The 17,815-nt window shown below is 30.1% G+C and overlaps 1 protein-coding gene across 1 annotated transcript in view; it reads left to right on the forward strand.

Annotated features, from left to right (window-relative positions):
• Nucleotides 1-4,824: 4,824 nt before the first annotated feature.
• Nucleotides 4,825-17,815, forward strand: part of LOC135954095 (myb-like protein Q) — a 97,604-nt gene continuing 84,613 nt past the window's right edge. The window contains exons 1-2 of the mRNA XM_065504160.1: nt 4,825-4,878; nt 14,365-15,427. Of these exons, the coding sequence (XP_065360232.1) occupies nt 4,825-4,878; nt 14,365-15,427 (1,117 nt within the window). The remainder of the gene's footprint in view (nt 4,879-14,364; nt 15,428-17,815) is intronic.

The raw sequence follows: 17,815 nt of genomic DNA on the forward strand, positions 1-17,815 counted from the left end.
CCCTCACAGAACTCATATATGTGAATTTTGAACTATTTCCCTTATTTTTTGTTTGAATATAATTTTTCACAAATACAATTGGGAAAAACAGTTAATGCAGTTTGATAGCACTATTCATTACCTTCATCCCCCACTAGGTTTTATTCTTTGAGGAAGTAGGATTTGGTCACAGTGGCCACATCCCTCACAGAACTCATGTATGCGAATTGTGTACTATTTCCCTTTTTCTTCCCTTAAATATAATTTTTCACAAATACAATTGGAAAAAACAGTTAATGCAGTTTGATAGCACTATTCAATACCTTCATTCCCCACTAGGTTTTATTCCTTGAGGAAGTAGGATTTGGTCACAGTGTCCAAATCCCTCAGATAACTCATTTTTGAGAAATTTTTACTGTCAAATTTTCAAGCACGAATATAATTTTTTACAAAGAAATTATGAACAAAATGTTTATAGAAGTTATAGATTTACTCTAAGTAATGTATTTTTTCGTAAAATAGTATTAAAAGTCTTAAAATTTTACGCACATATGCCTATTTAACATTTTGAGTACTTTTTTATCGCATGCGATATTTTTCAAAAACGTATTTAACTCGGCATATTTATCTTCACACACATCAATTCACAAGGTCTCTTATCAGTCATATTGTCATAATGTCCTAATATATCACGACTCGGCAGCTCGGATTAACCTACTCTTAGGCATTCGGCACAGGCCTCTGCTGGTTGGTTACGATAACACAATAAACATATCATACAGAGTAGTATTATTTGAGGAAATTTTTTGCTTGAAAAACAATAAAAACCATTGTGAAATATTAGGACATTATGACAATATGACATAATAAGAGACCTTTTGAATTGACCAAATGTCTATATTAATGACTCAGTAATCCAGATATAGGTGAAAACTAGGTCAAAAATCGAGGTTGTCCTGGTTTTTTCCTCATATCTCAGCCATTTGTGGACCGATTTTGCTGAATAGGTTGGATCCCTAAGATATCTGTGGTCTTCAGAAAATTGATTTCAACAGACAGACATGGCTTAATAGACTCCGCCATCTATAAGGATCCGGAATATAAATATTTATAAGGTCGGAAAATTATATTGTGGAAATTACAAACGGAATAACAAACTTATATATACCCTTTTCACTAAGGTGAAGGGTATATAAACAAAAACCCCGTTTAAAAGATACGCCATTTATTGTAAATCCCTTATTTTAAGAGACAGTTTTTGACATCGTATTTAAATATGAATTATATTTAAGTTCTATTTAAATACGAAAATGAGTTTCTCAGTGCTTTTTTAAATGATACTTAAATGGTCAACGTTGGCCATTTAAATTCTATTTAAGTTTCATAAACTATCATATGTTTTTGACAGCTGACTTTTGTTGTTTGGTTTTTTTCACTCTATTGTAGTGAAAACAAGTAAGAGTGCTATATTCGGCTGTGCCGAATCTTATATACCCTTCACCAAATTATACTTCAAAATTTTAAATATTTTTAGGTAAACAAAATTTAATTTTTTTTTTTGTTGTTTTTTTAATTTTTTGGAAAAAAAAATTTTCGATTGTTATTTTAATTTTTTTTTTTTAAATTTAATTTTTTTTTTAAAATTTTTTTTTTTTTTTAAAAAATTTCGGGTTAAAATTTTTTTTCCCGATTTTGACCCATTGTAGGTCCAACTTACTATGGTCTTATATACGTCGTTGCAAATGTCTTTGAAATATCTATCATTAGATATCCATATTGTCTATATTAATGTCTTAGTAATCCAGATATATGTAGGTCAAAAATCGAGGTTGTCTTGTTTTTTCCTCATATCTCAGCCATTTGTGAACCGATTTTGCTGATTTTAAATAGCAAAATTCTCGAAAGCATGTCTGACAGAATTATAGAAGATTTGGATCCCGAAGATATCTGGGGTCTTCAGAAAACTGATTTCAACAGACAGACAGACAGACGGACATGGCTTAATCGACTCCGCTATCTATAAGGATCCAGAATATATATACTTTATAGGGTCGGAAATGAAAAATGTAGAAATTACAAACGGAATGACAAACTTATATATACCCTTCTCACGAAGGTGAAGGGTATAAAAAACCTAAAAACAGCGTCTTGCTCAACTACAATTCCGATGCGGGGCAATTGGAGCTTCTTTTGTGCATTTTCCTACCAATAATTTTATTGTTTAATGAACTTTTATTCCTTATTGGGCAAAATGTATCAATTTTTGTTTTGGTTGAACAGCTGTTTTAAGCAAAACTATCGATAAATTTTTGATATTTAGTAGTGCTACCATACTTTTATCTTATTTAAATAAGACAAATTATGTAGCACTGAAAAACTCAAACTGTATTTAAATACAATTTAATTTTAAGTAAAAATTAACTAAATACGTAAATAACAAGTCAAAAACTGGGCATAAGTGATACAATTGGCTACTGATTTGTTTCGAACTCATATGTATGCCCCGAAAGTCAGCATTGTTTGTCTCAACTGATAGCCAGTTTCATTTCTATTGTCCGGTTCGAATGAATGTAGTTTTCATTTAACTTTAAACATTAGGAAAATTCCCCTAAATAATTTATATATTGTACATATACACATGTACCTGGGAGTATCCCTATTTTAATTTGACCTGGAAACCTAATTTTCTATATCAATTGAAAAAAAAACCATGAAACAATATTTAACAGATTTCTATGGAAATTTCATACATATTTGAAAACTTGCTTAAACACAATAAAGACATTAAAACAATGGACCGTTTTTGTTTGATTATAAAGATAATAAATGTTTAACTACAGTCCGACTAAAGACAGGACTTTGCAGTTCATCCTGAAAACTACACAAACATATTGTTTATACTTTTAAAGAGGGTTGGGAGGGGGTGTTTAAATGTCTAAATGTCGTAGTTATTTTGGGTTTTGTTATTATTATTTTTTACTTTTACTATGAAACACACAATAACAACAATATTTATCAGTGTGTTTTGTTTATCTCATCTCTCATAGCTCAAGGCAATATATACATTTTTTGTTTCATTTTGTTGTAAGACAGGATAATACAAAATTACAACAACGAAAAAAAAATATGGCTAAAAACAAAATATTACAAAACCATAGAAAATAAATTAGCCCAAAAAAAAAAATTACAAAAAAAAACAATGTTTATTGTTCATTTGTAGAACAGGCACACTCTGACAGCTGAATGTCATACACTTGGCTTTTGTTGTAACAATTTTCACTCTTTATTACTCACTTGCAGTTTTAAGGCAAAAAAAGAAGAAAATGTAAAGCTTTTAGCATCACTAAAGCTTTTTCTTTACTCATTTCCATTTATCTGGCTCTCTTTCTCTTTTACACTCGGTGTAGTTTCTTTTTGGGAGTTTTTGTTTGACTTTATTTTGACAACAACAACAACAACAGCAACTATACGAGTAGACATTTTTATAAATGAACCGTTTTACAGGACATTTCATTTAAGGATAATGGCACATATTTCAGTTTCATTTCGGTGCTGGTTACAAGAGTTTCTAACCTTTGCTTGTTGTCTCTTAACGCAACCACAATTATGTGGAACGAAATTATTTTACACACAACATAACCCATACAAAATCTCAGCAACAAAATAAAAAAAAATAAATAAAATAATAATAAAAAAAGAGCAGGGAAAATCGCGTCGTGAACTTGACACACAAAGTAAGAAATTTTGAAATTTAGCAGTGTTTACCGTTACGTTTTGTGGATATTTGATGTGTGTATTTAAACCAAAAAAAACGAAACTTTACGAAATATTAAAGTAACGACAACAAATTGAAATAAAATAAATAAATAAATAATAAATATTACTGGTTTTTAAGGAAAAATTAAAAAATAAATATCTCTATTTTATTAAAGCTGGCTGCTGCGTATTTAGTTTTTCTTTTTATTTATTTTTTTGTATCATAACATTAATGTAGCTCTTAAGCTTTAAAGAAGTTTGTGGTTTTATACTTCTTTGGATATTTTCATCTTTCTACTACTTCTTCAAAGTGAATCTCTTAGTGGTGTTTGATAGAGTTTGTTGTTATTGTTATTTTTTGCACTCTACACCATTTCCTTAAGGATTTTTTAAGGGAATTAAGGAATATTAAAAAACGAAATGAAAATTTTAAATTTAAATTTAAGTAAATAAAATAATAAAATAAAAAAGTGTATTCGTGCAAGTATTTTGAGTGAAAATTTAACAAGAGTTCTGCAATTTTATTGGGTGTATGACTTCAAAATGTGGGATTTACTATAGATGTTTTGAACCCAGTTTCTGTTTTTAATAACTCATATGTCATTTTGAAGAATACATATCTGTCATTTGTTCTCACGTAGTTATTGAACATTATAGTATAAACAACAAAGTTCTTTTTTGATTCGAACATGTCGAATTTTGTGCCAACAAAGCGTCATATGCGGGAAGTTTAGCTTTACTTCTTTAAGTTGCAAAAAGTGCCGCTAAAGCACACCGATTGCTCACCAAAACTTATGGTGAATGTGTTCCATCGATTTCAACGATCCAGATATGGTTTGCGCGGTTCAGAAGTGGTGATTCTAAAACGGAAATCAAAGATAGCCCAGGTCTGCCAATAATTGGAGGCATTACGCCATGAAGATTGTTGTCAAACTCAACAAGAGCTTGTAAAATCATTGGAAGCTACTCAAGCAGCCATTTCAAAGAGTTTGCGAGCAACAGGATTCATCCAAAAGCAGGGATTTTGCACAGTCAAAACACATTCGTAATAGCAACCGAATTTGTAGCCAATCGAATGTTTCTGCCTTAATGACCGAATTTCGCAGTTGTGGCTACAAAATTTTAGAAGTGGTAGAGTTTGTGGTAAAGTTTGGTTGCTTCAACCGAATTTCTTCTTTATTCACTGATATTCTGTTGCTAGAACCGAAAAATTCTATCTGTGCAACCGAATCATTCGATTGAGAATAAATTCGGTTGCTATTACGGATCTATTTTCTGTGTGTGGGTACCATACGAATTGAAGCCGAGAGACTTTGAAAGACGATTTTGCATGTCCGAAATGATGTTTGAACGCTATAAAAGTAAATAATTTTTGCACCAAATCATTACTTGCAATGAAAAATGGATACATTACAATAATTCGAAGCGCAAGAGATCGTATGTGAAGCCCGGTCAACCAGCCGAATCGACACCAATGCCAAATACCCATTGCGCTAAGGTAATGCTCAGTATTTGGTGGGACCAAAAGGTTCTTATCTATTATGAGCTGCTGAAATCTGAACACATCTTCACAGAGAAGCTGTACCGATCGCAACTGATACGTTTGAAGCGAGCATTGGCGTAAAAACGTCCAGAATATGCGCCCAGATATTCCATCATGACAACACTCGGCCACATGTTGCAATACCTGTTAAAAACGATTAAGAATGAAGTAGTTAGGAAGTTTTGCCTCACCCGCTTTATAGTCCATACCTTACTCCGTCCGACTACTATTCATTTCGGTCGATGCAGAACGCTCTCTCTGGGATACGCTTCAGTTCAGAACAGAGTATCCAATATTGACTTGATTCGTTTTTGGCCTCAAAGGATAAGCAGTTCTTTTGGCTCGGAATCCATATGTTGCCAGAAAGATGGGAAATGTCATAGCTAACATTGACCAATACTTTGAATAAATTTATATTATACAAATGTTGCAAAATAAAAGCTAAACATTTTAAAAAATCCCGCATTTTTAAGTCACACACCCGGATTTATTTTCCCTTAAAGGCAGTTTTTGGTGAAAAATCGTTTTTTTTTAAAAAGCTTTCTTTGTTTTTTAGGTTTGAGAAAGATTTGAGAATAAAACATCATATTTCAAACAGTTTCCTTAGTTGAACAGACCGAAATCTTCATTGTAATTGCTCTAACCTAGTATTTTGCATTTAAATTCAAATTGATTTGAGAAATAATGTTTTCTTAATTTGATATCAAATGTTAATCTCAAATCTTCTTCAAATGCTTTTGATAAATTGTGGTTTCTCTAATTTGATATCAAATATTTAACCACAATTATTGTCTTTCTAATCTAAAGTCAAGCCTAGATCTTAATATTTAAAATTATTTAATAAAAATAACCGAATAAGGAGTGAGATCGAAAAATCTTAACATACATAAATGTTTATAAAGAATAAACCACTAAACCCACAGTTTTGATTTTTTGTTATTTGATTGAAATTATTATTACAATTTACAAAAAATATTATTTTTATTAATCTAATCAATACTGATGAATTTATGAACCTTTTCCGGAAACCTCTCCATTTAGGTTTTGGACACATTTTTGCAGCTATTCAATTCTCTTTTAACAAGAGACCAATATCTCTCAACTGGCCTTAGCTGCAGGCAGTTTGGAGGATTTGCCTCTCTTGGTACAAATACCCCATTATTGTTCTTGTACAACTCAAGACCTTGCTTAAAATAGTGACAGGATGCCAAATCAGGCCAAAAATAAGTGGACACATGAAGAAGTCTTATGAATTGATGCATTATCTTTTGTAAACATTCCTTGATTAAAATTTCGGTATTTATAGAGCCCTTTGTAAGAAATGTTTTTGCTTATTTTGCCGCAACTGCATATTGCTTGCCATACCAAAAACTTTTTGGAGACATTTTCTGCTTTTGATTAACTTTTCTACAATATTCCCTCGAGCATCAGCAACATAAAAATATTGACCCGGCAGATGCGAAAAATTTCCGAACATACGTTTCGTCTTTTCGTTTTTTATACCCTTCACCTTCGTGAGAAGGGTATATATAAGTTTGTCATTCCGTTTGTAATTTCTACATTTTTCATTTCCGACCCTATAAAGTATATACTATATTCTGGATCCTTATAGATAGCGGAGTCGATTAAGCCATGTCCGTCTGTCTGTCTGTTGAAATCAATTTTCTGAAGACCCCAGATATCCAAATCTTCAATAAATCTGGCAGACATGCTTTCGAGAATTTTGCTATTTAAAATCAGCAAAATCGGTCCACAAATGGCTGAGATATGAGGAAAAAACCAAGACAACCTCGATTTTTGACCTATTTTTCACCTATATCTGGATTACTAAGTCATTAATATAGACAATATGGATATCTAATAATAGATATTTCAAAGACATTTGCAACGACGTATATAAGACCATAGTAAGTTGGACCTACAATGGGTCAAAATCGGAAAAACAAATTTTTAATCCGAATTTTTTTTTTCAAAAAAAAAAAAAAATTTAAAAAACAAAAAAAAAAATTTTAAATTTTAAAAATTTAAAATAACAATCGAAAAAATTTTTTCCAAAAAATGAAAAAAACAACTGGAAAAAAATTAAATTTTGTTTACCTAAAAATATTTAAAATTTTGAAGTATAATTTGGTGAAGGGTATATAAGATTCGGCACAGCCGAATGTAGCACTCTTACTTGTTTTTTATAAAATTTGACTTTAATTTCCATGCTCTGTCTTTGGCCTCTAAATTTTTTTTATTTACCCTTGTCACTCATGGTGAAGTGTATTAGAATGTCCCTTTTGTAAATGGTGTAGTTCAGTGTACTGACATATTCCCCATAAACCGTTCAAACTTTGTGTATGTTTTTATTTCTGTGGCTGTATGCTTTTCTTCCTACGCTGATACGTGCAAGTATGTGTATGTATTTATGCGTAAATATACCCATACACAAAAGTGCGTACATACTCTTATTTAAAGTTGCTTCTTTTCTACACTGGAGTTTTATATAAAATCCCTCTATTTTTATACCCTTCAGCTTCGTGAGAAGGGTATATATAAGTTTGTCACTCCGTTTGTAATTTCTACATTTTTCATTTCCGACCCTATAAAGTATATATATTCTGGATCCTTATAGATAGCGGAGTCGATTAAGCCATGTCCGTCTGTCTGTCTGTCTGTCCGTCTGTCTGTCTGTCTGTCTGTTGAAATCAGTTTTCTGAAGACCTCAGATATCTTCGGGATCCAAATCTTCAATAATTCTGTCAGACATGCTTTCGAGAATTTTGCTATTTAAAATCAGCAAAATCGGTCCACAAATGGCTGAGATATGAGGAAAAAACCAAGACAACCTCGATTTTTTACCTATATCTGGATTACTAAGACATTAATATAGACAATATGGATATCTAATGATAGATATTTCAAAGATATTTGCAACGACGTATATAAGACCATAGTAAGTTGGACCTACAATGGGTCAAAATCGGGAAAAAAAATTTTAACCCGAATTTTTTTTTTTCAAAAAAAAAAATTTAAAAAACCAAAAAAAAATTTTTTAAAATTTAAAAAAAAAAAATTTTTAAATTTAAAAAAAAAAAATTTTTTTCCAAAAAATTAAAAAAACAACTAAAAAAAAATTAAATTTTGTTTACCTAAAAATATTTTAAATTTTTAAGTATAATTTGGTGAAGGGTATATAAGATTCGGCACAGCCGAATATAGCACTCTTACTTGTTATCTAATACACTCGTACAATTTTTTTTGTCGATATTAAAATGGTTTTGTGTCTGTGTTGAGAATGTGTATGAATTTACATGTGTTTAAGTGCGATCACGCACAAAATAATGTTATTTGCATAAATTTTTTTTATATTATTTTCTTTCGGCACCAGTGTAAGTCCTGCGGAAAAAATAGAGAAAATAAAAAATAAAAACAAAATAAGTAATAAAGTTGTTCAATTTAGTAAGCTGAAAGAAGAAAAAATAGTATTTAAGTAAAATATAAATTTTCAAAGAAATAAATGAAAATTAATGCAAAAATAAATAAAATTAAAAGTGAAAATTTTAAATCTTGCAAAAGTTTTTAAAGAAATATCTAAATAAATCTATTAAACGTGTTTAAAAAAAGTGCAGTGCGTAAAAATCAAAAATTAAGTGTTTTTAAATTAAATTACGAGAAAATATTGTAATCATCTGCAAACCTATTTAAGTATGTGTTAAAATCCTGTTTTTTTGTGGGTTTGCTGAACTTTATTGGAAAACCAAAACAATTCTAGCTGAATTCATAGTAATTGAATTGATATTCTTCTTAGAAATTGTTGAATTATTTGTTGGCACTTAAGTAAGCAGGAGGTTACTTGAAAATATTTGAGAATGTTTAATGAAATTTACTGTTTTATTTTGTGGATTTTGAGTATTAAATGTTTTTTGTTTTATTAAAACAATTTTGGTTTGGCTCAACCTTTGCCCTAAATTATTATTATTTGAACCCATTCAATTAACTAAAATCAATAATTTTCAATTGTAATAAATTGGTCTTTCATTAATAATATTTGAAGACTTACAAACAAAGGCCATACTAATGAAAAGTTAACTGTCATAAAACTAGTTACATGATTAGTTTCTAGGGATTTGACACCGTTACAGAGCCCTAGTGGGGGAGAGAACAGACACAAAACTAGTCTCGTGAGTGGTTCATTGTGGTTATGACACTATTTATGGAACGCAGGGGGTAAATTGACATCTTTCGGACACTCTTGTCACGGATCTAACTAACCCCAACGAAATTATTCCGTTTGAATATACTGGACAAAAAATTGTTATTCAAATTAATAGATATTATTTTTTTCATTAAAAAGTACAATTTAGTTCACATGTCACGGAAATTGTGTTCAAAACAACACTGTGTGTAATTTTGTGAGTCATGGAAATATAACCATATACGGACACCACTACATGATAAAATACCAAAAAAAAACAAGTAAGAGTGCTATATTCGGCTGTGCCGAATCTTATAAATAAATATAAATATAATAAATATTTTTAGGTAAACAAAATTTAATTTTTTAATTTTATGGAAAAAAAAATTTTTCGATTGTTATTTTAAATTTTTAATTTTTTTTTTTAAGTTTTTAAATTTTTTTTTTTTAAATTTAAAATTTTTTTTTTAAATTAAAAAAAAATTTTTTTTGTCTTTTAAATTTTTTTTTGGAAAAAAAAAATTCGGGTTAAATTTTTTTTTTCTTCCGATTTTGACCCATTGTAGGTCCAACTTACTATGGTCTTATATACGTTGCAAATGTCTTTGAAATATCTATCATTAGATATCCATATTGTCTATGTTAATGCCTTAGTAAACCAGATATAAGTAAAAAAATAGGTCAAAAATCGAGGTTGTCTTGGTTTTTTCCTCATATCTTAGCCATTTGTGGACCAATTTTGCTGATTTTAAATAGCAAAATTCTCGAAAGCATGTCTGACAGAATTATTGAAGATTACTCTCTGAGGCAAAGTTGTAGCCCTTGTCATAAAGAACATATACAAATTGTGAACATATAAAATCAAAAAACTTAATGTTCAATCGCTTCGAAATAATTTAGAAATACATTTCTTTAAAGCTGCCTAAAAGTATGCTTTATTTTATAATAATTTAATAGTTTATGGCCCAAAACACTTAATTCCTTTAGTTTTTTCTTACTAACTTATATTGACCTACCTAAATGGTGTTAAGAATCATTCCTAGGAGGTTCATATATTCTAGAAAGTTGTTTATTGAGATCTTAGGTACATTTTTGTAGTTGATTGTTTTTTGCGATTTTGATCTTGAAGATGAAGTTTTGGAGATCACGTAGTGAAGGAGAAGGTTTTTTTTGATTATTTTGAAATTTATACATAAAATTAAAAATGTTATGATGCGATATAATATATGTAATTTCGTTCAAGCTATTTGCTTATTTTTCAAAAATATTTATAACTTTTGACAATTAAAAATTCGTGGAATACTTTATTGAAAAATATGACAAAAAATGTTTTTTATTGAATTTTTGCATAGATACAAATATTTCGAATTGAAATTAAATTTATTTATTTATTTATGAATAGTTTTTAATGAAATTTCACAGATATGTAGATTTTTCTATTTAAAATGGAAAAAATAAAAACGAATTTTGAAATTTATTATCAAAAAAGTATTGAAAAAATCCAAAAATGGGAATTTTTAGTTTTTTGGCTATAATATCCATACCAGGGTTGGGGTTATAGGAACCCCTTACAAAATAATTAAAAACATATTAGGCCACCTAAAATTGGTTACTATATTTAGATATCGAATATGCGATTTTAGAATTTTTGCTCCAAAATTTAAATTTACATAAAAAATTTATGTTTTTTGAATGGACCTGGTCCCCTCGGTAACAACAATTTTTTAATTTTTTTTTCATTTAAAATATTTTATGCAAACTTAGCTTTCAGAAAGTAAATATTCCTTATACATCCTCTTAGAAATTTTTTGCGATAATTTAAAAAGAAAAAAGTACTTTTTTCCAAGAAAATTAGCGAAAAATCGTCTTTTTAAATTTTTTTGTAATTTTGGATTTAAGCATTATTTTTAAACAAATTTTTTTCTATTTGACACATAAATGTGTTGTTACTCCAACAAACGAAAATTGTTGAAAATCGGAAAATATTTGGACCCGCTGTTATCAAAAAACTGGAGTGCGGTGGGTAAAAATTTTGAAAATTTAATTTTCAAATGCGAATACCTCCTGAGCTATAAGAGATATTTGACAGCTAGGACAAGGTTTTTAATAGTGCTCGATGAGAAGATTATATGTGTGTAATTTTTTTGAAATTGGAACACAAACGAGGTCCGAGGTGTCCTACTTTGAGGACCCGTGGTCGTTCCCCCGGTGGTTCCATGAGGTCAAGGTTCAAATCTTTTTTGCGCATGTGAAATTTCATTCAACCAATCTAACCATTTGGAAGTTACAGATTTATTTCCCTTTTTTTCTGATACCACTATATAGATATAAACATTGACTTACGATAAAGTCTTACCTGCTATATTTTTTTAGTTATTAACAATTTTGATATTCTGAAACATCAGTTGGTATAAAAAATTTAAATTTTTGCAATAAAAAAAATTTAGAAAATGTCGCTTACGATAATTTGGCGCTAAGGGCTCGACATGGTTATTTTGTTTCGTGTTGCATTGTACAATTTATTAAAATGTCGCGCAGGTTGGCAACAAAATTGGATTAAAATTAAATAATTTGTTTACTTTATTTAGATATTTACACCAGTTAAGTGATAAATTCACTGGACTAGAACATTTAACGGAATTAGATTAGATTAATTCATCCGAAAAAGTCGAAACTTCGATTAACTAAAAAATACTAAATAGTTGATAAAAGTTGAAAAAGTCGATTTTTTTTATTGAAAATGTTTTTAGCAAATATCTAGCACCTTAAATGCAGATAGACATAACTACATTTATATTTTATTTACAGGAGAAGCTAAAAACGTTATAAAATCAATAATAATAAAGTATTTTTGATCGTAGGGGTCTAAAAATTAGCATGAGCATGTAATTTGATAAATAGGACCATAATCAATCAAAAAATCGATTTTGAATTGTTGTGTAGTTATTTACGTCCGTTTGCATTTAAGGTGACGATATTAGGATTCTATAAGATTAAAAAATTTCGAAAAGTCGATATCGACTTTTTGTTCGGAAAAAAGTCGAACAATCGATTAAGTTATCTCAAAAGTCGAATAGTCGAAAAAGTCGACTTTTATTTGGTCATATTGTCCTAATGTATTATAATAGTTTAAATAAATTTTTGTTGTGTTTCAAACAAAAACATTTGGAAACTAATTGAACTATGTTACTTGTTTTGTCATAAAATAATATTTGTTTTGTTTAAAACACAACAACAAATATTATAATATATTAGATCATTATGACAATATGACTTAATAGCAGACAATGTGAATACCCCAATTGTAAATACTCAATCGAATTGCAGAAACTCTAACGAAAGTGTTTGAAAATAAACAAGCCCAATTAGTAATGTAAGTTTGTTTACTATTTTATAAATTTAAATCTAACTATTAGAAACAAAAGTGATAATAGTCCAAACTAATTAAAAAGTCGAAAGTTCGAAAAGTCGACTTTTTGTTTCAACTATAGAACTCTCGATAATATATCTTTTATGTTAAAATAAGATGAAAGATCGAAAAGGTCAAAAAAAGCTGACTTTTTATAAATAGCTAAAGTCGACAAGTCGATTATTCACAAATTTCAAAAAGTCGAAATATCGACTTTTTATTTCAAGACATGCATGAAATATGAAAATCAAACAAATTTTAAAATTTAACTCAACTGGAGCAATAAAATTAAAACAGTAAAAGTCTGCTTTTACACAGGGCAAGTTTACTTGAAGCAAGTCTCGTCGATTCCCTTTTAAACTTGCTCGTCTGTTTACACACAGCAAGTCTGTGAGCAATTTTGTATGTCAATACCTAATAGACGCCATATTGAAAATGAGAAAACAAAAGAAATTTGAAGAGACTTGCTAGTACAAGCAAGTGGTTACCCCTCTTCTTTCTTCTTGCCTCTCTCTCCTATAAACTCTAGACTTGCGCAAGAAAAATTGCCCTGTGTAAAAGCAGACAAAGCGCTACTGACAATCAAGTTTTGTCTTGCTGAAATTTCTCTAATTAAGAATTTTTTAAATGGCAGCAAAGGATTTTTGAACATTTACAAATAATTTTGAAATAGATTTAGATGTTAATATTTCATTAAAACCTTTATTATTAGCTAAATTTGCTTACACATTCAAAGATAAACGATCTTTGAACTAATTCCAACTTTTTCTTTCTATTTTTCTATATTAAAACCCAAATTTTCCTTTACTAACTTTGTGTTTTTAATTTCCTAAAACAACTAAGATTTGTAATTTAAGTAAATTTTATTAAACATTTGTATAAATTGAAATTTTCCTTAAACAAATGTGCACTCTTACACAAACACACACTTACACAGAGACACATACACTTACTTACAAAATTGATGTTGAAAAAGTGCCAACAAAATAAATTCGGTTTTACCCAATACAAAAGCAAAAGTGAAAAGAAAATTAAAAAAAAAAAAAATACAACTAAAATAAAGGGTTGAAGGTCAGGTTTATTTACATAGAGAGAAGAGGATGCCACCAACAGTGTAACACTGACACTCCAAAATACCAGCACCAGCAGCAAAACCAAACAATCAACCACACTAATACTTGCAAACACAGAATTTGTTTTTTGTATAAATATTGGATAAATTTAATGACTACCAGCACCACGAACAAACTAAGCAAGATGATGATGATGATGGTGGCGATAACGATGATGTTGCTTAAATTTTAAACACTCGAAATACATTAAAGGAAGGTGTAATTACTTCAGACATTTGTTTCTTACTACATACCTGATTTTGTTGGTGCTTGGAAATAATTGGAAAAGTTTTGTAATAACAACCAAATTGTTGAACAAAAACTAAGATCTAAACCAGAGCAAATAGTTACACTTTGTAAAGTGTTCCTGCTGTTGTAGTATTAGCCACAGTTAAACACAGAGACAGCATCAACATCGCTCATCAAGTTGGATTATTCAACAAATAACGGACCATGGGAGAAAAACCCCGCTGTGTTATCAGTTGCCACTGGCAACACCGGAAATGCCGGAAACGCAAATCAAACACACACTTCTTCCGCTACAACGGCCATCAACAATCAACATTCAACAGCATTAACGACAAATGTGGTTCCTACTTCTTCCTCGTCGTCGGCTGGTGGTCAACAAAATACCCAATCAACCCTAAAAGCCACCCATCATCAGATAATGCAACAACTACAACAGCAACATCATCAACAGCAGCAGCACCACCACCATCAACAGCAACAACAACGTCAATTGCAGCATCAGCATAGTATTGCTGCTGTAGGAAGTAATCATGCCCATCACTCCCACTCGCATAATGTGTCACGTCAACTAACCCATCAGCACTCACATCCACCGCTGCTACATGCCATGGCTAATACTAATGCAAACACTACAACAACAGCAGCCCAGCATCATCTACATCAACATCAGCATACACATCAACATCAGCACCAACAGCATCAGCATCATCATCCTCCCCTGCAGCATCATATGTCTCTAAATAGTGGCAATATATCAACATCTGTGGCCACTTCCTCGGCCGCCTCCTCTTCGGCCTCCTCGTCTGCGGCAGCAGCTCATCGTCATTGTCAATCTTCCAGTGTCAACAACACATCAAATATGGCTAATACGGTGTCATCAGTTAAAGTTTCCACACATCATCATGCTCGTCATCATTTGACGCCACAACACAGATCCCTGTCGCAACAACATGCGGCTGCCACCCTAAGACGTCGTACACTCAGTCATGTACCACGTTCTTATTCAGCATCGGCTGCCACCAGTGCCGCTTCTACGGCGGATCAAAATACTAACACTCTAACCTCCTCCATGCGGGGAAGTGGCAAAAGTGGAGGTGGCAATAAGGGACAGAATGTTGTTGTTGTTGAGCGTTCACGTTGCCGGTCACCGATGATGCTGTGCCACAGTCATAGCGATGGTGAATTTCCTATGTACAAAGGTGAGTTAAAGGACAGAGAAAAATTTTTAATTTGGAAGAAATTTAATTCAAGTTATAACAAATCATTTGTTTGAACAAGTTGAAGGTTTGGGAAACTGAGAACCGGTCCCATCAACTATTGGGTGAATGACTTAAAACTGCGAAATTTTTTAGCTTTTATTTTGAACACTTCTACAATATAAATTAATTCAAAGTATTGCCCATTGTTAGCTACAATATTAGTAGAAATACTACTTTTTTTTTAAAAAAAAAGGAGTAGAAATACTACTTTTTTAAATAAGGAGTAGAAAAAAAACTTTTTTTTAAAAAAGGAGTAAAAATACTACTTTTTTTAAAAAAGGAGTAGAAATACTACTTTTTTAAAAAAGGAGTAAAAATACTACTTTTTTTGAAAAAAAGGAGTAGAAATACTACTTTTTTTGAAAAAGGAGTTGAAATACTACTTTTTTAAAACTGGATTAGAAATTCTACTTTTTTTTGAAAAAGGAGTAGAAATACTACTTTTTTTTAAAAAAGGAGTAGAAATACGACTTTTTTTTAAAAAAGGAGTAGAAATACTACTATTTTTGAAAAAGGAGTAGAAATACTACTTTTTTTGAAAAAGGAGTAGAAATACTACTTTTTTTAAAAAAGGAGTAGAAATACTAGTTTTTTTGAAAAAGGAGTAAAAATACTACTTTTTTAAAAAAGGAGTAGAAATACTACTTTTTTAAAAAAGGAGTAGAAATACTACTTTTTTTGAAAAAGGAGTTGAAATACTACTTTTTTTAAAACAGGATTAGAAATTCTACTTTTTTTGAAAAAGGAGTAGAAATACTACTTTTTTTTAAAAAAGGAGTAGAAATAATACTTTTTTTAAAAAAGGAGTAGAAATACTACTATTTTTGAAAAAGGAGTAGAAATACTACTTTTTTTGAAAAAGGAGTAGAAATACTACTTTTTTTGAAAAAGGAGTAGAAATACTACTTTTTTTAAAAAAGGAGTAGAAATACTACTTTTTTTGAAAAAGGAGTAGAAATACTACTTTTTTTTAAAAAAGGAGTAAAAATACTACTTTTTTTGAAAAAAAGGAGAAGAAATACTACTTTTTTTGAAAAAGGAGTAGAAATACTACTTTTTTTGAAAAAGGAGTAGAAATACTACTTTTTTTTAAAAAAGGAGTAAAAATACTACTTTTTTTTAAAAAAGGATTAAAAATACTACTATTTTTGAAAAAGGAGTAGAAATACTACTTTTTTTGAAAAAGGAGTAGAAATACTACTTTTTTTAAAAAAGGAGTAGAAATACTACTTTTTTTTGAAAAAGGAGTAGAAATACTACTTTTTTGAAAAAGGAGTAGAAATACTACTTTTTTTGAAAAAAAGGAGAAGAAATACTACTTTTTTTGAAAAAGGAGTAGAAATACTACTTTTTTTTAAAAAAGGAGTAAAAATACTACTTTTTTTGAAAAAAAGGAGAAGAAATACTACTTTTTTTGAAAAAGGAGTATTTTTACTTTTTTTTAAAAAAGGAGTAAAAATACTACTTTTTTTAAAAAAGGATTAAAAATACTACTTTTTTTGAAAAAAGGAGTAGAAATACTACTTTTTTTGAAACAGGATTAGAAATTCTAATTTTTTGAAAAAGGAGTAGAAATACTACTTTTTTTTAAAAAGGAGTAGAAATACTACTTTTTTTAAAAAAAGGAGTCAAAATAATGCAGAACCCTCTCTCTGGGATACGCTGTACTTTGGAACAGAATATCCGATATTGGCTAGATTCGTTCTTGGCTCATATTTTGATGATGAACTTATCTTTTATCTTTGGAAGAGAGTATCCGATACAGGCTAAATTCGTTCAGCGTATCCCAGAGAGAGGGTTCTGCATCGATCGAAACAAATAGTAGTCGGACGGGACAAGGTCTGGACTATAAGGCGGTTGGGGTAAAACTTCCAAACAACTTCTTTCTAAACATGTAGTTTTTAACAGGTATTGCAACAGGTGTTGTCATAATAAAATATTACTTCTTCATGTCTGGCCTCATATTCTGTTTTGCGGTTTTTCGATCAATGCTCACTTCAAACGAATCAGTTGCGTTCGATACAGATTATCTGTGATATTCTGGCTAGATTTCAGCAGCTCATAATATATAGGACCCTTTTGCTCCCAGCAAATACAGATAATTACTTTAGCGCATTGGATATTTGGCTTTCGTGTCGATTTGGCTGGTTGGCCGGACTTCACGTACGATCTCTTACGTTTCAGGTTAACGTTTTATATGTCAATTTTTCATTGCAAGTAATGATTCGGTGAAAAAATGATTTTCTTTTATAGCGTTCATGCATCATTTCCGACATGCAAAAAGGTCTTTCAAGGTCTCTCGGTTTCAATTCGTATGGTACCCAATTT

Source organism: Calliphora vicina, chromosome 3 (assembly GCF_958450345.1).
Source record: "Calliphora vicina chromosome 3, idCalVici1.1, whole genome shotgun sequence".
Lineage (NCBI taxonomy): Eukaryota > Metazoa > Arthropoda > Insecta > Diptera > Calliphoridae > Calliphora > Calliphora vicina.